General features: G+C 39.9%; 1 protein-coding gene across 6 annotated transcripts in view; it reads right to left on the bottom strand.

The window, feature by feature from the left end:
* LOC133546053 (phospholipid-transporting ATPase IA-like) overlaps positions 1 to 18,535 on the bottom strand; it is a 441,030-nt gene that overhangs the window by 301,227 nt on the left and 121,268 nt on the right. For all 6 annotated transcript variants that reach the window (XR_009804972.1, XM_061891880.1, XM_061891879.1 and 3 more), the window contains 4 exons: positions 11,089 to 11,158; positions 10,897 to 11,024; positions 5,591 to 5,702; positions 2,696 to 2,861 (listed from right to left, as the gene is read on the bottom strand). Coding sequence is in view for 5 of the 6 variants with exons in the window: in XM_061891880.1 (XP_061747864.1) it covers positions 2,696 to 2,861; positions 5,591 to 5,702; positions 10,897 to 11,024; positions 11,089 to 11,158 (476 nt within the window). In the remaining variant the exon portion in view is untranslated. The remainder of the gene's footprint in view (positions 1 to 2,695; positions 2,862 to 5,590; positions 5,703 to 10,896; positions 11,025 to 11,088; positions 11,159 to 18,535) is intronic.

Raw genomic sequence — 18,535 nt, forward strand, 5'->3', positions numbered from 1 at the left:
GTTGTCCGGTGGAAATTCGGGAGAATGGTTGCCCCGGGAGATTTTCGAAGGGGGCACTGAAATTCGGGATTCTCCTGGAAAAATCGGGAGGGTTGGCAAGTATGAAAATCAGCGTTGAATACGGTGATAAAGCGGCACCGCCACTGTATAATACCGGCGGGCCGGCTCTAATGTTAATTTATTATTGCCTCAAGGGCCAAATGAAATTACACGGCGGGCAAAATTTGGCCCGCGGGCCAGAGTTTGACACCCATGCTCTACAACCTGTCGTCACGTCGGCTTTTCCTCCATACAAACAGCGTGCCGGCCTACTCACGTAATATATGAGGCTTCTACACACACAAGTGAATGCAAGGCAAATTTGATCAACAGCCATACAGGTCACACTGAGGGTGGCCGTATAAACAACTTTAACACTGTTACACCACACTGTGAACCCACACCGAACAAGAATGACAAACACATTTCGGGAGAACATCCGCACCGTAACACAACATAAACACAACAGAACAAATATCGAGAACCCCTTGCAGCACTAACTCTTCCGGGACGCTACAATATACACCCCCGCTACCAACAAAACTTTATTTTGCATGTCACTATAAAGTTATATAAGCCTTGCTTGTTCAGTATTCAATGCAAAACTTGTTTGGGTCCCTATTAAAATGTTAAGTTGTTCAACTTTGGCCCGCGGCTTTTTTCAATTTAGAATTTTGGCCCACTCTGTATTTGAGTTTGACACCCCTGTTGTAGAAGATGCTAAAAGCAGTACTTTTAAGGCACGCCCCCAATATTGTTGTCCGGTGGAAATTCGGGAGAATGGTTGCCCCGGGAGATTTTCGAAGGGGGCACTGAAATTCGGGATTCTCCTGGAAAAATCGGGAGGGTTGGCAAGTATGAAAATCAGCGTTGAATACGGTGATACAGCGGCACCGCCACTGTATAGTACCGGCGGGCCGGCTCTAATGTTAATTTATTATTGCCTCAAGGGCCAAATGAAATTACACGGCGGGCAAAATTTGGCCCGCGGGCCAGAGTTTGACACCCATGCTCTACAACCTGTCGTCACGTCGCCTTTTCCTCCATACAAACAGCGTGCCGGCCTACTCACGTAATATATGAGGCTTCTACACACACACAAGTGAATGCAATGCAAACTTGGTCAACAGCCATTCAGGTCACACTGAGGGTGGCCGTATAAACAACTTTAACACTGTTATACCACACTGTGAACCCACAACAAACAAGAATGACAAACACATTTCGGGAGAACATCCGCTGCGTAACACAACATAAAGACAACAGAACAAATATCCAGAACCCCTTGCAGCACTAACTCTTCCGGGACGCTACAATATACACCCCCGCTACCAACAAAACTCGATTTTGCATGTCACTATAAAGTTATATAAGCCTTGCTTGTTCAATATTTAATGCAAAACTTGTTTGGGTCCCTATTAAAATGTTAAGTTGTTCAACTTTGGCCCACGGCTCTGGCCCCCAATATTGTTGTCCGGGTGGAAATTCGGGAGAATGGTTGCCCCGGGAGATTTTCGGGGGGGAGCACTGAAATTCGGGATTCTCCTGGAAAAATCGGGAGGGTTGGCAAGTCTGAAAATCAGCGTTGAATACGGTGATACAGCGGCACCGCCACTGAAAAATACCGGCGGGCCGGCTCTAATGTGAATTTATTATTGCCTCAAGGGCCAAATGAAATCACACGGCGGGCCAAATTTGGAGTTTAACACGCATGCTTTAGTTCTTCGCCCAAAAAATCAAAAAGCGGACATACTGTACGACTCAAAAATCGGTTACAACAGGGCGATGTCGTGAATAGGGTCTAGCTAGAAACATCTCTACCATCCTAGATTTGCATGTCTCTCCTTGCTTCTCATTCCGTGGTTTGAAAAGGTGACAAAATGTCAGCTCCTGCGCCACATGTGCTGTTTAAGCATACATGAAGCCTCCCGGCGCGAAGAGCTTCTGGTGGAGGACCCCCCACCCCGTCGAGGGCGGGGACAGAGCTCGTCGGCTCTGAAGCTTTGGGAGCCTCAAAGTGTTTCACGTGGCACACATTAAAGAAAGATGGCAAAAAAAAAAACGTAAAAATCAAATGAAAAATGGAGGAAACGAGAGACACCGTTTGCATCAGGCACGGAAAATAACTAGAGGGGAGAACCTATCGTTGGATCCCTGGTATGTGCTCATCCATAGAAAGTTGGGCAACCGTATAGGGGGCGAGGGTAGGGGGGCCTCATTTGCTTAGCAAAGGCAGAGCTTCAGTAAGGGTTAGTAAGGGGAGGTCATTCACGGATGGCCAAGGCTTTTAAATGGTTGTTACCTGGAGCTGTTCAAAAACGACAACAAAGAAAAAAAACAACAAAAATCAAAAGACAACGTTAGAAAGGGAACCAAAGAGTACAGCAGCGCAGTGATATTCAACCATTTGTCACACATATCTTACGCATCAATTAACGGGAATTTTGCTAATTCCCACATTGCCACATATTTCACTTGTTATGCCAGACATCGTTAACTGAAGGAAACTTAACAAAAAAAAAAAAAAACAGACACGGTACATACCAGCATTTAACTTAAAAACGGCAAAATCAACAAGCTGATATGGACACAAGTGAGGGCAAATATGTGCAATGAGAGGCGGCGTGCGGCCTCGGCGCCGGCGGCGGACTCTTACAGTTGAGGTCCATGTACCAGGCGTCGTTGCCGCACCGGTACTTCCAGACGCTCTGGCCCACGGAGCAGACCAGAGAGATGGCCAGCAGGCAGCCGAACAGGACCAGGATCTGGAAGTTGGTGATGCGCTCCACGTTGGACAACTTGAGCGGAGGCCGAGTGGAGTTCTGGCGAGGCAAAGGGAGGAGGATCAGTCTCCAAATACTACAGTTGTCAAAAGTTTACATACAGTGGGGCAAGAAAGTATTTAGTCAGCCACCGATTGTGCAAGTTCTCCCACTTAAAATGATGACAGAGGTCTGTAATTTTCATCATAGGTACACTTCAACTGTGAGAGACAGAATGTGAAAAAGAAATCCAGAAATTGACATTGTAGGAATTTTAAAGAATTTATTTGTAAATTATGGTGGAAAATAAGTATTCGGTAAACCATTCAAAGCTCTCACTGATGGAAGGAGGTTTTGGCTCAAATTCATTCATTCTTTCCTTAACACGGATCAATCGTCCTGTCCCCTTAGCAGAAAAACAGCCCCAAAGCATGATGTTTCCACCCCCATGCTTCACAGTAGGTGTGGTGTGCGTGGGATGAAACTCAGTATTCTTCTTCCTCCAAACACGAGGAGCTGAGGTTATACCAAAATGGATACATGGATGATACAGCAGAGGATTGGGAGAATGTCATGTGGTCAGATGAAACCAAAATAGAAGTTTTTGGTATAAACTCAACTCGTCGTGTTTGGAGGAAGAAGAATACTGAGTTGCATCCCAAGAACACCATACCTACTGTGAAGCATGGAGGTGGAAACATCATGCTTTGGGGCTGTTTTTCTGCTAAGAGGACAGGACGATTGATCCGTGTTAAGGAAAGAATGAATGAATTTGAGCCAAAACCGCTTTCCATCAGTGAAAGCTTTGAATGGTTGACTGAATACTTATTTTCCACCATAATTTACAAATACATTCTTTAAAATTCCTACAATGTGAATTCCTGGATTTTTTCCCACATTCTGTCTGTCACAGTTGAAGTGTACCTATGATGAAAATTACAGACCTCTGTCATCATTTTAAGTGGGAGAACTTGCACAATCGGTGGCTGACTAAATACTTTTTTTTTTGGGAGAAAAAACAAGGATTTGAAGTGTGCCTTATAGTCCGGAAAATACAGTATATTAACAGTAAAATATCATGTACAATAATAATAATTTGAGAAATGTCTTCAATTGGAAATTACGCAATATGTATAAGTGTCATGAGAAGCCAAGTTAGGAGACTTTGTCAGCCATTTATAGATGGTTCCATTATCATTTACATAACCAAAATACAAACCCTGTTTCCATATGAGTTGGGAAATTGTGTTAGATGTAAATATATACAGAATACAATGATTTGCAAATCCTTTTCAACCCATATTCAGTTGAATGCACGACAAAGACAAGATATTTGATGTTCACACTTATCAATTTTATTTTGTTTTTTGCAAATAATAATTAACTTAGAATTTCATGGCTGCAACACATGCCAAAGTAGTTGGGAAAGGGCATGTTCACCACTGTGTTACATCACCTTTTCTTCTAACAACACTCAATAAACGTTTGGGAACTGAGGAAACTAATTGTTGAAGCTTTGAAAGTGGAAGTCTTTCTCATTCTTGTTTTATGTAGAGCTTCAGTTGTTCAACAGTCCGGGGTCTCCGCTGTCGTATTTTACGCTTCATATTGCGCCACACATTTTCGATGGGAGACAGGTCTGGACTGCAGGCGGGCCAGGAAAGTACCCGCACTCTTTTACTACCATACCACGCTGTTGTAACACGTGGCTTGGCATTGTCTTGCTGAAATAAGCAGGGGCGTCCATGATAATGTTGCTTGGATGACAACATATGTTGCTCCAAAACCTGTATGTACCTTTCAGCATTAATGGTGCCTTCACAGATGTGTAAGTTACCCATGCCTTGGGCACTAATACACCCCCATACCATCACAGATGCTGGCTTTTCAACTTAGCACCTATAACAATCCGGATGGTTCTTTTCCTCTTTGTTCCGGAGGACACCTTATCCACAGTTTCCAAATATAATTTGAAATGTGGACTCGTCATACCACAGAACATTTTTCCACTTTGCATCAGTCCATCTTAGATGAGCGCGGGTCCAGGCAAGCCAGCGGCATTCCTTGGTGTTGTTGATAAATGGGTTTTGCCTTGCATAGTAGAATTTTAACTTGCACTTACAGATGTAGCAACCAACTGTAGTTACTGACAGTGGTTTTATGAAGTGTTCCTGAGCCCATGTGGTGATACCCTTTACACACTGTTTTTGATGCAGTACAGCCTGACGGATCAACGGTCCGTAATATCGTCGCTTACGTGCAATGATTTCTCTAGATTCTTTGAACTTTTTGATGATTTTACGGACCGTAGATGGTAAAATCTCTAAAATCCTTCCAATATCTCGTTGAGAAATGTTGTTCTAAAACTGTTCGACGATTTGCTTACAAATTGGTGACCCTCGCCCCTTCCTTGTTTGTGAATTACTTAGCATTTCATGGAAGCTGTTTTTATACCCAATCATGGCACCCACCTGTTCCCAATTAGCCTGCACACCTGCGGGATGTTCCAAATAAGTGTTTGATGAGCATTTCTCAACTTTATCAGTATCTATTGCCACCTTTCCCAACTTCTTTGTCACGTGTTGCTGGCATCAAATTCTAAAATTAATGATTATTTGCAAAAAAAAAAAAAGCAGCTCATTTGATTTAACGCACAAAACTAAAAGCACTTTGAAACGCTCCAAAGTCCGGCACGTCCAATACACCACCGTGCGACGTCAGGGACTTGGGAACGGTCCAACTTGTGAAAGATTGTCCTTCAAAAACGTCCGATCCAAAAAGTCTCGTACCTGCATGAGCTTGGTGTCGTGTCCTGTGTAGACCACAACGCCGTGCACCCACTGTGTGTTCCTCAGCTGGGCTCCTCTCAGTAAGATCTGGTCCGGGCCCAGCGGCACTGTGCTGCAGCGGAACGCACAATACGGATCGAAATCAGTGACTCTACTAGTGGTACGCTAAATAATCACTTGATGAAAGTACAGTGTTTGATTTCCGGGCTGTTTGGTAAAACAAAGTTTGAGAATAACTGGTCTAAATCCTTCTACTGTCGCTAGTTTTAGTTAAGAATTGACAGTTCAAACTGTGTGTAATGTTGCAGTGGCCAAAATATTAAATATACATGCTGCCTTGTTTTTAATAAATACCTAGGCCTACTACGCTACTGCATTTGACTGTTGGTGCTTGGAACACCAAGGGATGTTTGGTAAAACAAAGTTTGACAAAACTGGTCTATTTCCTTCCACTAATGTACAGTTCAAACTGTGTGTGTAATGTTACAGTGGTAAAAATATGAAATATACTTGTTGCTTTGTTTTTAATGATTACTTAGGCCTACTACGCTACTGAATTTGACTGTTACTTAGAGCACCAAGGGCTGTTTAGTAAAATAAAGTTTCAGAACCACTGGTCTAAATCCTTCCACTGCTGTTAATTTTAGTTATGAGTTTACAGTTCAAACTGTGGCCAGAATAATAAATGTGTGTTGTCTTGTTTTTAATGAATACCTAGGCCTACTACGTTACTGCGTTTGACTGTTGGTACTTGGAGTACGAAGGGCAAACAAAGTTTGAGAACCACTAGGACTAAGTATTCATTAAAAACCAGGAAACACGTATATTTAATATTTTGGCAAAAATTGGCGATTGACTATCGCTAATTTTATTTAAGAATTTACTGTTCAAACTGTGTGTAATGTTACTGTAGCCAAAATATTAAATATACTTGTTGCCTTGTTTTTAATGAATACTTAGGCCTACTACGTTACTGAATTTGACTGTTGCTGTTCGAACTGTGTGCAATGTTATAATGTCCAAAACACTATATACTTGTTGCCTTGTTTTTAATGATTACTTAGGCCTACTACGCTACTGCATTTGACTGTTGGTGCTTGGAGCATCAATGGCTGTTTGGTAAAACAAAGTTTGAGAACAACTGGTCTAAATCCTTCCACTAATGTACTGTTCAAACTGTGTGTAATGTTACAGTGGTCAAAGTATTAAATATACTTGTTGCCTTGTTTTTAATGTTTACTTAGGCCTACTACGCTACTGAATTCGACTGTTACTTAGAGAACCACAGGCTGTTTGGTAAAATAAAGTTTGAGAACCACTGGTCTAAATCCCTCCACTGTAGCTCATTTTAGTTAAGAGTTGACTGTTCAAAGTGTGTGTAATGTTACAGTGGCCGAAATATTATATACTTGTTGCTTTGGTTTTTAATGAATACTTAGGCCTACTCCGCTACTGAATTTGACTGTTGTTCCTGTTGTTTACCATGAATTGATTAACGTGGACCCAACTTAAACAAGTTGAAAAACTTATTCGGGAGTTACCATTTAGTAGAGAATATGTACTGCACTGTGCAATGTACTAATAAAAGTTTCAATCAATCAATCAATCTTTAGAGCACTACGGACTGTTTGTTAAAACAAAGTTTGAGAACCACTGGTCTAAATCCTTCCACTGTAGCTAATTGTAGTTAAGAATTTACTGTTCAAACTGTATGTAATGTTTCAGTGGCCAAAATATAAAAAATACTTGTTGCCTTGTTTTTAATGATTACTTAGACCTACTACGTTACTGCATTTGACTGCTGGTACTTGGAGCATCAATGGCTGTTTGGTAAAACAAAGTTTGAGGAAAAACTGGTCTAAATCCTTCCACTAATGTACTGTTCAAACTGTGTGTAATGTTACAGTGGCCAAAGTATTAAATATACCTGTTGCCTTGTTTTTAATGATTACTTAGGCCTATTACGCTACTAAATTTGACTGTTACTTTGAGCACCACAAGCTGTTTGGTAAAACAAAGTTTGAGAACAGCTGGTCTAAATCCTTCCACTAATGTACTGTTCAAACTGTGTGTATTGTTACTGTGGCCAAAATATGAAATATATGTGTTGCCTTGTTTTTAATGATTACTTAGGCCTACTACGCTACTAAATTTGACTGTTACTTGGAGTACCACAGACTGTTTGGTAAAACAAAGTTTGAGAACCACTGGTCTAAATCCCTCCACTGTAGCTAATTTTAGTAAAGAGTTGACTGTTCAAACTATGTGTAATGTTACAGTGGCCAAAATATGAAATACATGTGTTGCCTTGTTTTAAATGGATACTTAGGCCTACTATGCTACTGAATTTGACTGTTACTTGGAGCAGCAATTGCTGTATGGTAAAATAAAGTTTGAGAACCACTGGTTTAAATCCTTCGACTGTTGCTAATTTTAGTTAAGAGTTTACTGTTCAAACTGTGGCCAAAATATTAAATATATGTGTTGCTTTGTTTTTAATACATACTTAGGCCTACTACGCTACTGCATTTGACTGTTGGTACTTGGAGCATCAAGGGCTGTTTGGTAAAACAAAGTTTGAGAACCACTGGTCTAAATCCTTCCACTAATGTACTGTACAAAATGTGTGTAATGTAACAGTGGTCATCCATCCATCCATCCATCCATCCATTTTCTACCGCTTATTCCCTATTGGGGTCGCGGGGGGCGCTGGCGCCTATCTCAGCTACAATCGGGCGGAAGGCGGGGTACACCCTGGACAAGTCGCCACCTCATCGCAGGGCCAACACAGATAGACAGACAACATTCACACTCACATTCACACACTAGGGCCAATTTAGTGTTGCCAATCAACCTATCCCCAGGTGCATGTCTTTGGAAGTGGGAGGAAGCCGGAGTACCCGGAGGGAAAGTATTAAATATACTTGTTGCCTTGTTTTTAATATTTACTTAGGCCTACTACGCTACTGAATTTGACTGTTACTTAGAGAACCACAGGCTGTTTGGTAAAGCAAAGTTTGAGAACCACTGGTCTAAATCCCACCACTGTAGCTAATTTTAGTTAAGAGTTGACTGTTCAAAGTGTGTGTAATGTTGCAGTGGCCAAAATATTATATATTTGTTGCTTTGTTTTTTAATGAATACTTAGGCCTACTCCGCTACTGAATTTGACTGTTGTTCCTGTTGTTTACCATGAATTGATTAACGTGGACCCAACCTAAACAAGTCGAAAAACTTATTCGGGTGTTACCATTTAGTAGAGAATATGTACTGCACTGTGCAATCAACTAATAAAAGTTTCAATTAATCAACCAATCTTTAGAGCACCACGGACTGTTTCGTAAAACAAAGTTTGAGAAGCACTGGTAACAATCCTTCCACTGTTGCTAATTTTAGTTAAGAATTTACTGTTCAAACTGTGTGTAATGTTACAGTGGCCAAAATATTAAATATACTTATTGCCTTGTTTTTAATGAATATTTCGGCCTACTACGCTACTGCATTTGACTGTTGGTACTTGGAGCACTAATGGCTGTTTGGTAAAACAAAGTTTGAGAACCACTGGTCCAAATCCTTCCACTAATGTACTGTTCAAACTGTGTGTAAAGTTACAGTCGTCAAAGTATTAAATATACCTATTGCTTTGTTTTTAATGATTACTAAGGGTTACTACTCTACTGAATTTGACTGTTACTTAGAGCACCTTGGGCTGTTTGGTAAAACCAAGTTTGAGAACCACTGGTGTAAATCCTTCCACTGTAGCTAATTTTAGTTAAGAGTTAACTGTTCAAAGTGTGTGTAATGTTAAGAGTTTCCAAAATATTGTGTACTTATTGCTTTGTTTTTTAATGAATACTTAGCCCTACTACGCTACTGAATTTGACTGTTGTTCCTGTTGTTTACCAGGAATTGATTAACGCCCAACTTAAACAAGTTGAAAAACTTATTCGGGTGTTACCATTTAGTGGTCAATAAAAGTTTCATTCAATCAACTCTTTGGTAAAACAAAGTTTGAGAACCACTGGTCTAAATCCTTCATCTGTGGCTAATTGTAGTTGAGAATTTACTGTTCAAACTGTGTGTAATGTTACAGTGGCCAAAATATTAAATAAACATGTTGCCTTGTTTTTAATGAATACCTAGGCCTACTACGCTACTGCAATTTACTGTTGGTACTTGGAGCACCAAGGGCTGTTTGGTAAAACAAAGTTTGAGAACAGCTGGTCTAAATCCTTCCACTAATGTACTGTTCAAACTGTGTGTAATGTTACAGCGGTCAAGGTATTAAATATACTTGTTGCGTTGTTTTTAATGATTACTTAGGCCTACTACTCTACTGAATTTGACTATTACTTAGAGCACCTTGGGCTGTTTGGTAAAACCAAGTTTGTTAACCAATGGTCTAAATCCTTCCACTGCTGCTAATTTTAGTTAAGAGTTTACTGTTCAAACTGTGGCCAGAATAATAAATATACTTGTTGTCTTCTTTTTAATGAATACTTGGGCCTACTACGCTACTGCATTTGACTTATTGGTACTCGGAGAACCAAGGGCTGTTTGGTAAAACAAAGTTTGAGAACCACTGGTCTAAATCCTTCCACTGTTGCTAATTTTAGTTAAGAGTTCACTGTTCAAACTGTGGGCAAAATATTAAATATACGTGTTGTCTTGTCTTCAATGAATACTTAGGGCTTTTACGCTGCTGCGTTTGACTGTCGGTATTTGTAGCACCAAGGGCCTAAATCCTTCCATTGTTGCCAAATTTAATTAAGAATTTACTGTTCAAAATTAGTGTATTGTTACAGTGGCCAAAATATCAAATGTATGTGTTGCCTTGTTTTTAATGAACACTTAGGCCTACTATGCTACTGCATTTGACTGGTGTTACTTAGAGAACCACGGGCTGTTCGGTAAAACTAAGTTTGAGAACCACTAGGCCTAAATTCTTCTACTGTCGCTCATTTTTATTAAGAGTTCCCAGCCTTGCGAGTGAATAATCCAGATTATAAAACATGAAGTAAATAAAGACACAATGACACAAAAACACTATTAACCCACAAAAAAAAAGAAAGTTGCTTACTCATGAAAGCTTTTTAGTCCCCTGACTGATCAGATCAAATCAAAGATGTCATAAAACTGCACCGAGTCCTTGGAAGGAAATGCATTTTCCCCGCAGTGATGCACCCCTTAAACAAACTAATTGGATTTCAGCGGACCAGGTGCCTTCCAGTCTGGACTAATGGACCCCAGCGGCTACGAGAAGTGGACCTGCGTGTCACACCAGGGCTTTTCACACGTGCGCCCACCTGTGTCCGTCGAGTCGGATGTTGCCCACAAACTCGTAGAGATGGCGGTTGGGGCACTCGCACTCCATCCGCCCGGAGAGACGCGCCAGGCTGTCGATGTCCTTGAAGTCGGTGGTCACCTGGAGACCCTGCAGTGTTCGGATTGACCCCTTGAGCGTCAACGAGTACCACGGCACTATCTTGGGAACTCACCTGTCGGATTTTGAGGTTTGTTTCTCCGTCCAGGTTGGAGGTTTCGATGTAGCACATCCCCTGCGGTTCACTGTGGCGGCGAGAGGATGACATCGGAAGCGTAAAGAGGTGATTAGTTATCTCAGGCAGGATGACACCCACAAGCATGAATACCGCCTTAAATGCTCCAATTAAGGCCTCGGCGTCGACTAACCACAGTGTCTGATAGGGTGTGTCTACTCGGGCAAACGACTGCACAGCCCTCCTAATTAGCGCCTGGTCAAAACACATTGGCAACATTTCGGCTGTGGCTGTAGGCAACCTCTTGATGTATACTTTTTAAATTAACACTCCATCCAGCTGTACAATCACTCGCCATACAGCAATAGAAGAAATCTGTCTATTACAGGCGTCACCAACCTTTTTGAAACCAAGAGCTACTTCTTGGGGACTGATTAATGCGAAGGGCTACCAGTTTGATACACACTTAAATAAATTGCCAGAAATAGCCAATTTGCTCAATTTACCTTTTAATAAATAAATCTATATATATAAAAACAATGGGTATTTCTGTCTGTCATTCTGTCGTACATTTTTTTTCCTTTTACGGAAGGTTTTTTGTAGAGAATAAATGGTGAAAAAAACACTTCATTGAACGGTTTAAAAGAGGAGAAAACACGAAAAAAATTCAAATCAAATTTTGAAACATTCTTTATCTTCAATTTCGACTCTTTAAAATTCAAAATTCAACCGAAAAAAAATTAATAGAAAAACCAGCTAATTCGAATCTTTTTGAAAAAATCAAATAAAGAATTTATGGAACATCATGAGTAATTTTTCCTGATAAATGATAAATGGGTTGTACTTGTATAGCGCTTTTCTACCTTCAAGGTACTCAAAGCGCTTTGACACTACTTCCACATTTACCCATTCACACACTGATGGAGGGAGCTGCCATGCAAGGCGCTAACCAGCACCCATCAGGAGCAAGGGTGAAGTGTCTTGCTCAGGACACAACGGACGTGACAAGGTTGGTACTAGGTGGGGATTGAACCAGGGACCCTCGGGTAGCGCACGGCCACTCTTCCACTGCGCCACGCCATAGTAGAGTTTTAACCGGCATTTACAGATGTAGCGACAAACTGTAGAGATCGACAGTGGTTTTCTGAAGTGTTCCTGTGCCCATGTGGTGATACCTTTTACACACTGATGTCGCTTTATGATGCGGAACCGCCTGGGGGATCCAAGGTCTGTAACATCATCGCTTACGCACATAAGATTAACTTTAGAATTTTGATGACATGTTTTAAATAGGTTAAAACCCAATCTGCACTTTGTTAGAATATATAAAAAATTGGACCAAGCTATGTTTCTAACAAAGACAAATCATTATTTCTTCTAGATTTTCCAGAACAAAATTTAAAAAAAAAAATTCAAAACACTTTGAAATAAGATTTAAATTTGATTCTACAGATGTTCTAATTTGCCAGAATAATTTTTTTGAATTTTAATCATAAGTTTGTATAAATATTTCAAAAATATTCTTCGTCGAAAAAACAGAAGCTAAAATGAAGAATTAAATTAAAATGTATTTATTATTCTTGACAATAAAAAAAAAAAAACTTTACTTAAACATTGATTTAAATTTACAGGAAGGAAGGAATTTAAAAGGTAAAAAGGTATATGTGTTTAAAAATCCTAAAATCATTTTTAAGGTTGTATTTTTTTTTCTCTGAAATTGTCTTTCTGAAAGTTATAAGAAGCAATGTAAAAAAATAAATGAATTTATTTAAACAAGTGAAGACCAAGTCTTTAAAATATTTTCTTGGATTTTCAAATTCTATTTGAGTTTTGTCTCTCTTAGAATTAAAAATGTTGAGCAAAGCGAGACCAGCTTGCTAGTAAATAAATACAATTTGAAAAAAATAGAGGCAGCTCACTGGTAAGTGCTGCTATTTGAGCTATTTTTAGAACAGGTCAGCGAGCGACTCATCTGGTCCTTACGGGCACCACGTTGGTGACCCCCGCTTTAGTTTATGCTGCCATTTTTTTTTTTTTGCTGCAGCTGTTCCATATACTTAAATATTGTACATGGTAATTGGGATTTGCTATATATTGTGTATATTATAACATGATATATTAATATAACATATCAGTATATATTTGTAGAGGTTTCTCCCCTCCGGGTTCTTCGGACCACCAAGCACCGTTTATTTTTCAATAAATTGTCTTGCTTTTCAGCGATTGGTTTGGTCTGTCTCGCTCTCGCTGCAACTCCAACTCAACTCTCCTCCCCGGCTGCTGTCCTTTAACAGAGCAACAGGTGATTAGACAAGCAGGCCCAGGTGGGCCGTCTGCGCACCTGTCGCTGATCTCGCAACCGGTCCTGGCACATCCCGCTAAGCTGCGGGTCCGCAAGCCACGCCCGCCCCCTTCCACAAAAGTATATAGTGCATATATAATATGGAAATATTACATATGTTACATTTGATCTTGCTACTATGTTACATTTTTGGTCTACTTTACCCTGCATTACATTGCAGTCTAAAAAAATTAGATATAAAATAATCTTACTTGCATATTACATACACATAGAAAGTTTCCAAGGCAGAAAGCGTATTAAAACGTGTCCAGTAACAAACGTGGCCGCAACATTCAACTCCCTGCATCATGAGTTTAAGTAAATAAAAAATTAAAAGCACTAGTTGCCACCAAATAAAATAAATTCCCACTTCACTTCCACGTGAAGTCCATTTTGTATGGTTAGTAATAAATACAGTGGGGCAAAAAAGTATTTAGTCAGCCACCGATTGTGCAAGTTCTCCCACTTAAAATGATGACAGAGGTCTGTATTTTTCATCATAGGTACACTTCAACTGTGACAGACAGAATGTGAAAAAAAGAAATCCAGGAATTCACATTGTAGGAATTTTAAAGAATGTATTTGTAAATTATGGTGGAAAATAAGTATTTGATCAACCATTCAAAGCTCTCACTGATGGAAGTTGGTTTTGACTCAAAATCTCACGATACATGGCCCCATTCATTCTTTCCTTAACACGGATCAATCGTCCTGTCCCCTTAGCAGAAAAACACCCCCAAAGCATTATGTTTCCAGCCTCCATGTTTCACAGTAGGTATGGTGTTCTTGGGATGCAACTCAGTATTCTTCTTCCTCCAAACACGAAGAGTTGAGTTTATACCGAAAAGTTATATTTTGGTTTCATCTGACCACATGACATTCTCTCAGTTACTCTCTGGCAAACTTCAGACGGGCCTGGACATGCACTGGCTTAAGCAGGGGGACACGTCAGGCACTGCAGGAATTGATTCCCTGTCGGCGTAGTGTGTTACTGATGGTAACCTTTTTATTTTGGTCACAGCTCTCTGCAGGTCATTCACCAGGTCCCCCCGTGTGGTTCTGGGACTTTTGCTCACCGTTCTCATGATCATTTTGACCCCCCCGGGATGAGATTTTGCGTTGAGCCCCAAATCTAGGGGGATTATCAGTGGTCTTGTATGTCTTCCATTTTCTGATAATTGCTCCCACAGTTGATTTTGTCACACCAAGCTGCTTGCCTATTGTAGATTCAGTCTTCCCAGTCTGGCGCAGGTCTACAATTCTTTTCCTGGTGTCCTTCGACGGCTCTTTGGTCTTGGCCATAGTGGAGTTTGGAGTCTGACTGTTTGAGGCTGTGGACAGGTGTCTTTTATACAGATAACGAGTTCAAACAAGTGCTATTAATACAGGTGACGAGTGCAGGACAGAAGAGCTTCTTAAAGAAGAAGTTACAGGTCTGTGAGAGCCAGAGATCTTCCTCGTTTGAAGTGACCATATACTTGTTTTCCATCATAATTTACAAATAAATTCTTTAAAATTCCTGAATTTTTTTTTCACATTCTGTCTCTCACAGTTGAAGTGTACCTATGATGAAAATTACAGACCTCTGTCATCATTTTAAGTGGGAGACTTTGCACAATCGGTGGCGGACTAAATACTTTTTTGCCCCACTGTACAGTCTCTACTCAGCTGTCGGTTTGAAACTATATCGCACCTCTGTCCAATTAAAGCCCCGTGTTCTTTGCGGTGTATGTAAGCCAGGCCGAGCTATAATTAGAGCATTTACGGCATGTCGGGTTTCCTACTTCCAACAACTATATCAATTAAAGGACATTAAAAAAGCAAAGGGGCAGGCAGCGGAAGAGAGAGTGCTATGTGAGCGAGGAGGCGTGCAGAGCATCCCAAAGCAGGAGAGAAAAGACGGGCATGTTTGTGGGCACGGGGACAACCCTGGAGCATGCTGGGACGCTTTGTGAAGCACTTCTTTGAGAGACAAAAGGGGTGCCAGTCCAAGCACGCAGCATGGGAGGGAGGGGCTTATGGTCAGACCACAATCCATGAGGTTCAGCCATCCAAGATGATGTAATGGTCAGGAAATAACTCCTTAGAAATAAATATCTTGGGATACATAACAATAATCTTAATGAGACCGTGGTTCTTCATAGTCTTTGTACTTAATTCTTTAGTTTTGACCCGAGCATTACACTTTGGGACAATTTATATACAAAACTCAAAACCAGTGAAGTTGGCACGTTGTGTAAATTGTAAATTAAAACAGAATACAAATCATTTTCCACCTATATTCAATTGATTAAGTTGCAAAGACAAGATATATAATGTTCAAACTGGAAAACTTTTGTTATTTTTTGCAAGTATTAGCTCATTTGACATTTGATGTCTGCAACATGTTTCAGAATATCTGGCACGAGTGGCAACAAAGACTGAAAAAGTTGAGGAATGCTCATCAAACACTTATTTGGAATATCCCACAGATGAACAGGCTCATTGGGAACAGGTGGGCGCCATGATTGGGTATAAAAGCTGCTTCCATGAAATGCTCAGTCATTCACAAAGAAGGATGGGGCGAGGGTCACCGCTTTGTCAACAAATGCGAGGGGAAATTGTCTAAGAACAACATTCATCAACCAGCTATTTAATGATTTCACCATCTACGGTCTGTAATATCATCAAAAGGTTCAGAGAATCTGGAGAAATCACTGCACGTAAGTGGCAAGGCCGTGACTTTTGGTCCCTCAGGCGGTACTACATAAAAAACCGACATCACTGTGTAAAGGATATCACCACTCGGGCTCAGGAACACTTCAGAAAACCACTGTCAGTAACTACAGGTCGTTGCTACATCTGTAAGTGCAAGTTAAAACTCTACTATGTAAAGCCAAAGCTTTTTATCAACAACACCCAAAAACGCCGCCGGCTTCACTGGGCCCAAGCTCATCTAAGATGGACTGATGCGAAGTGGAAAAGCTTTCTGTGGTCTGACGAGTCCACATTTCAAATTGTTTTTGGAAACTGTGGATGTTGTGTCGTCCGGACCAAGGAGGAAAAGAACCATCCGGACTGTTATAGGCGCAAAGTTCCAAAGAAAGCATCTGTGATGGTATGGGGGTGTATTAGTGCCCAAGGCATGGGTAACTTACACATCTGTGAAGGCACCATTAATGCTGAAAGGTACATACAGGTTTTGGAGCAACATATATTGCCATCCAAGCAACGTTATCATGGACGCCACTACTTATTTCAGCAAGACAATGCCAAGCCACGTGTTACAACAGTGTGGCTTCATAGTAAAAGAGTATAGGTACTAGACTGGCCTGCCTGTAGTCCAGACCTGTCTCCCATTGAAAATGTGTGGCGGAATATGAAGCCTAAAATACCACAAGGGAGACCCCGGACTGTTGAACAACTTAAGCTGTACATCAAGCAAGAATGGGAAAGAATTCCACTTTAAAAGCTTCAAAAATTGGTGTCCTCAGTTGCCAAACATTTACAGAGTGTTGGTAAAAGGAAACGCCATGTAACACAGTGGCACAAATGCCCCATTGCAAATTGCAATGTGTTGTTGCTATTAAATTCTAAGTTAATGCTAATTTGCAAAAAAATGTCTTGTCTTTGCAGTCTATTCAATTGAATATAACTTGAAAAGGATTTGCAAATCATCGTATTCTGTTTTTATTTACCATTTACACAATGTGCCAACTTCACTGGTTTTGGGTTTTGTATATACACATACATACATACAAACACTATATGTATATATGTATATATATATATATGTGTGTATATATATATATATATATATATATGTATGTGTGGGAAAAATCACAAGACTACTTCATCCCTACAGAAATCTCCTGACGATTGAGGGAACCCCTCAAGAAACAGTTCTGTAGAGATGGGGTAGTCTTGTGATTTTTCCCACACATACATATATTGCGCTCTACCACGGTATCGAGCACTATTCTGTGGATAATTCAATTAAGACATATATACACATATATATACAGCATATATATATATTATATATGCAGTATATATATGGTTACATACACTACATATATATATTATAAATATACATATATAATATATATATATACATTCATATACTATATATATATATTGTATACACTATATATATATACTATATATACATACATATACTATATATATATATATTATATACACTATATATAGGATAAAAAAATTATATATATTTATAGGATTAAAAAAATATATATACACATATATATATATATATATATATACACACACACACACACATATATATACACATATATATATATATATATATATATATATATATATATATATATATATATATATATATGTAAATTATATATCTATAATTTCCTTTATTTTTTTTTTAATTCTCCGACCTCTACCTGACAGAGTCCTTGTACATAGAGAAATGCTCTCAAATAGTTTTGGTTTATCTTCTCTAATGTTTGCATCACACAAAATGCAGAACAAGTTTGTTTGCTTAAGGCGTTTTGCCACTCATCCTTGATCGGTTCCTGCTCAAAGACTAGGTAGGACAGATGTCGTCCGAGGGGACGGTGTTACTTGTCAGTGATGAGGACGAGGTCTCACTCCACTCTGTCCTAATGACCAACCAAGCCATCCTTGATGGAGGCGTAACTCCACCTTAGAGGTTAAAAAACTTGGATCCAACACCATCCCCTCAGACGCCAGCTGTCCTAACTAGCTTTTGAACATTAACAGACGGAGCCTGCTCGGATGAGAGAGTCTTGAACAGAACACAGAAACCTGGATAAATGAGAATATTAACAGAAGTTTGTGTTTTCAGGTCGGACAATGCTGTCTTTGTCTGAACAAATCCTCCAATGTACTACTGCAGTGCAAAAAGCTCCTAAATCTATTCATGAAAATGTCCTAATTGACTGGCAAATTCTCTCAATCCAAAATGTGGCATTTTTCCATGCGGGAATATGACAGCATGCACATTTTTGAGGCAAAGGCGAGATTTGTTGGCAATAAAGCCAACTCCCCTGATGTGGACATGCAGCTTTTTGACACCCAACATCTGGCAGATAATGGAGTGTCTTTGCCATTACGGTTGATTGTTTT

This window comes from Nerophis ophidion, linkage group LG29 (genome assembly GCF_033978795.1).
Source record: "Nerophis ophidion isolate RoL-2023_Sa linkage group LG29, RoL_Noph_v1.0, whole genome shotgun sequence".
Lineage (NCBI taxonomy): Eukaryota > Metazoa > Chordata > Actinopteri > Syngnathiformes > Syngnathidae > Nerophis > Nerophis ophidion.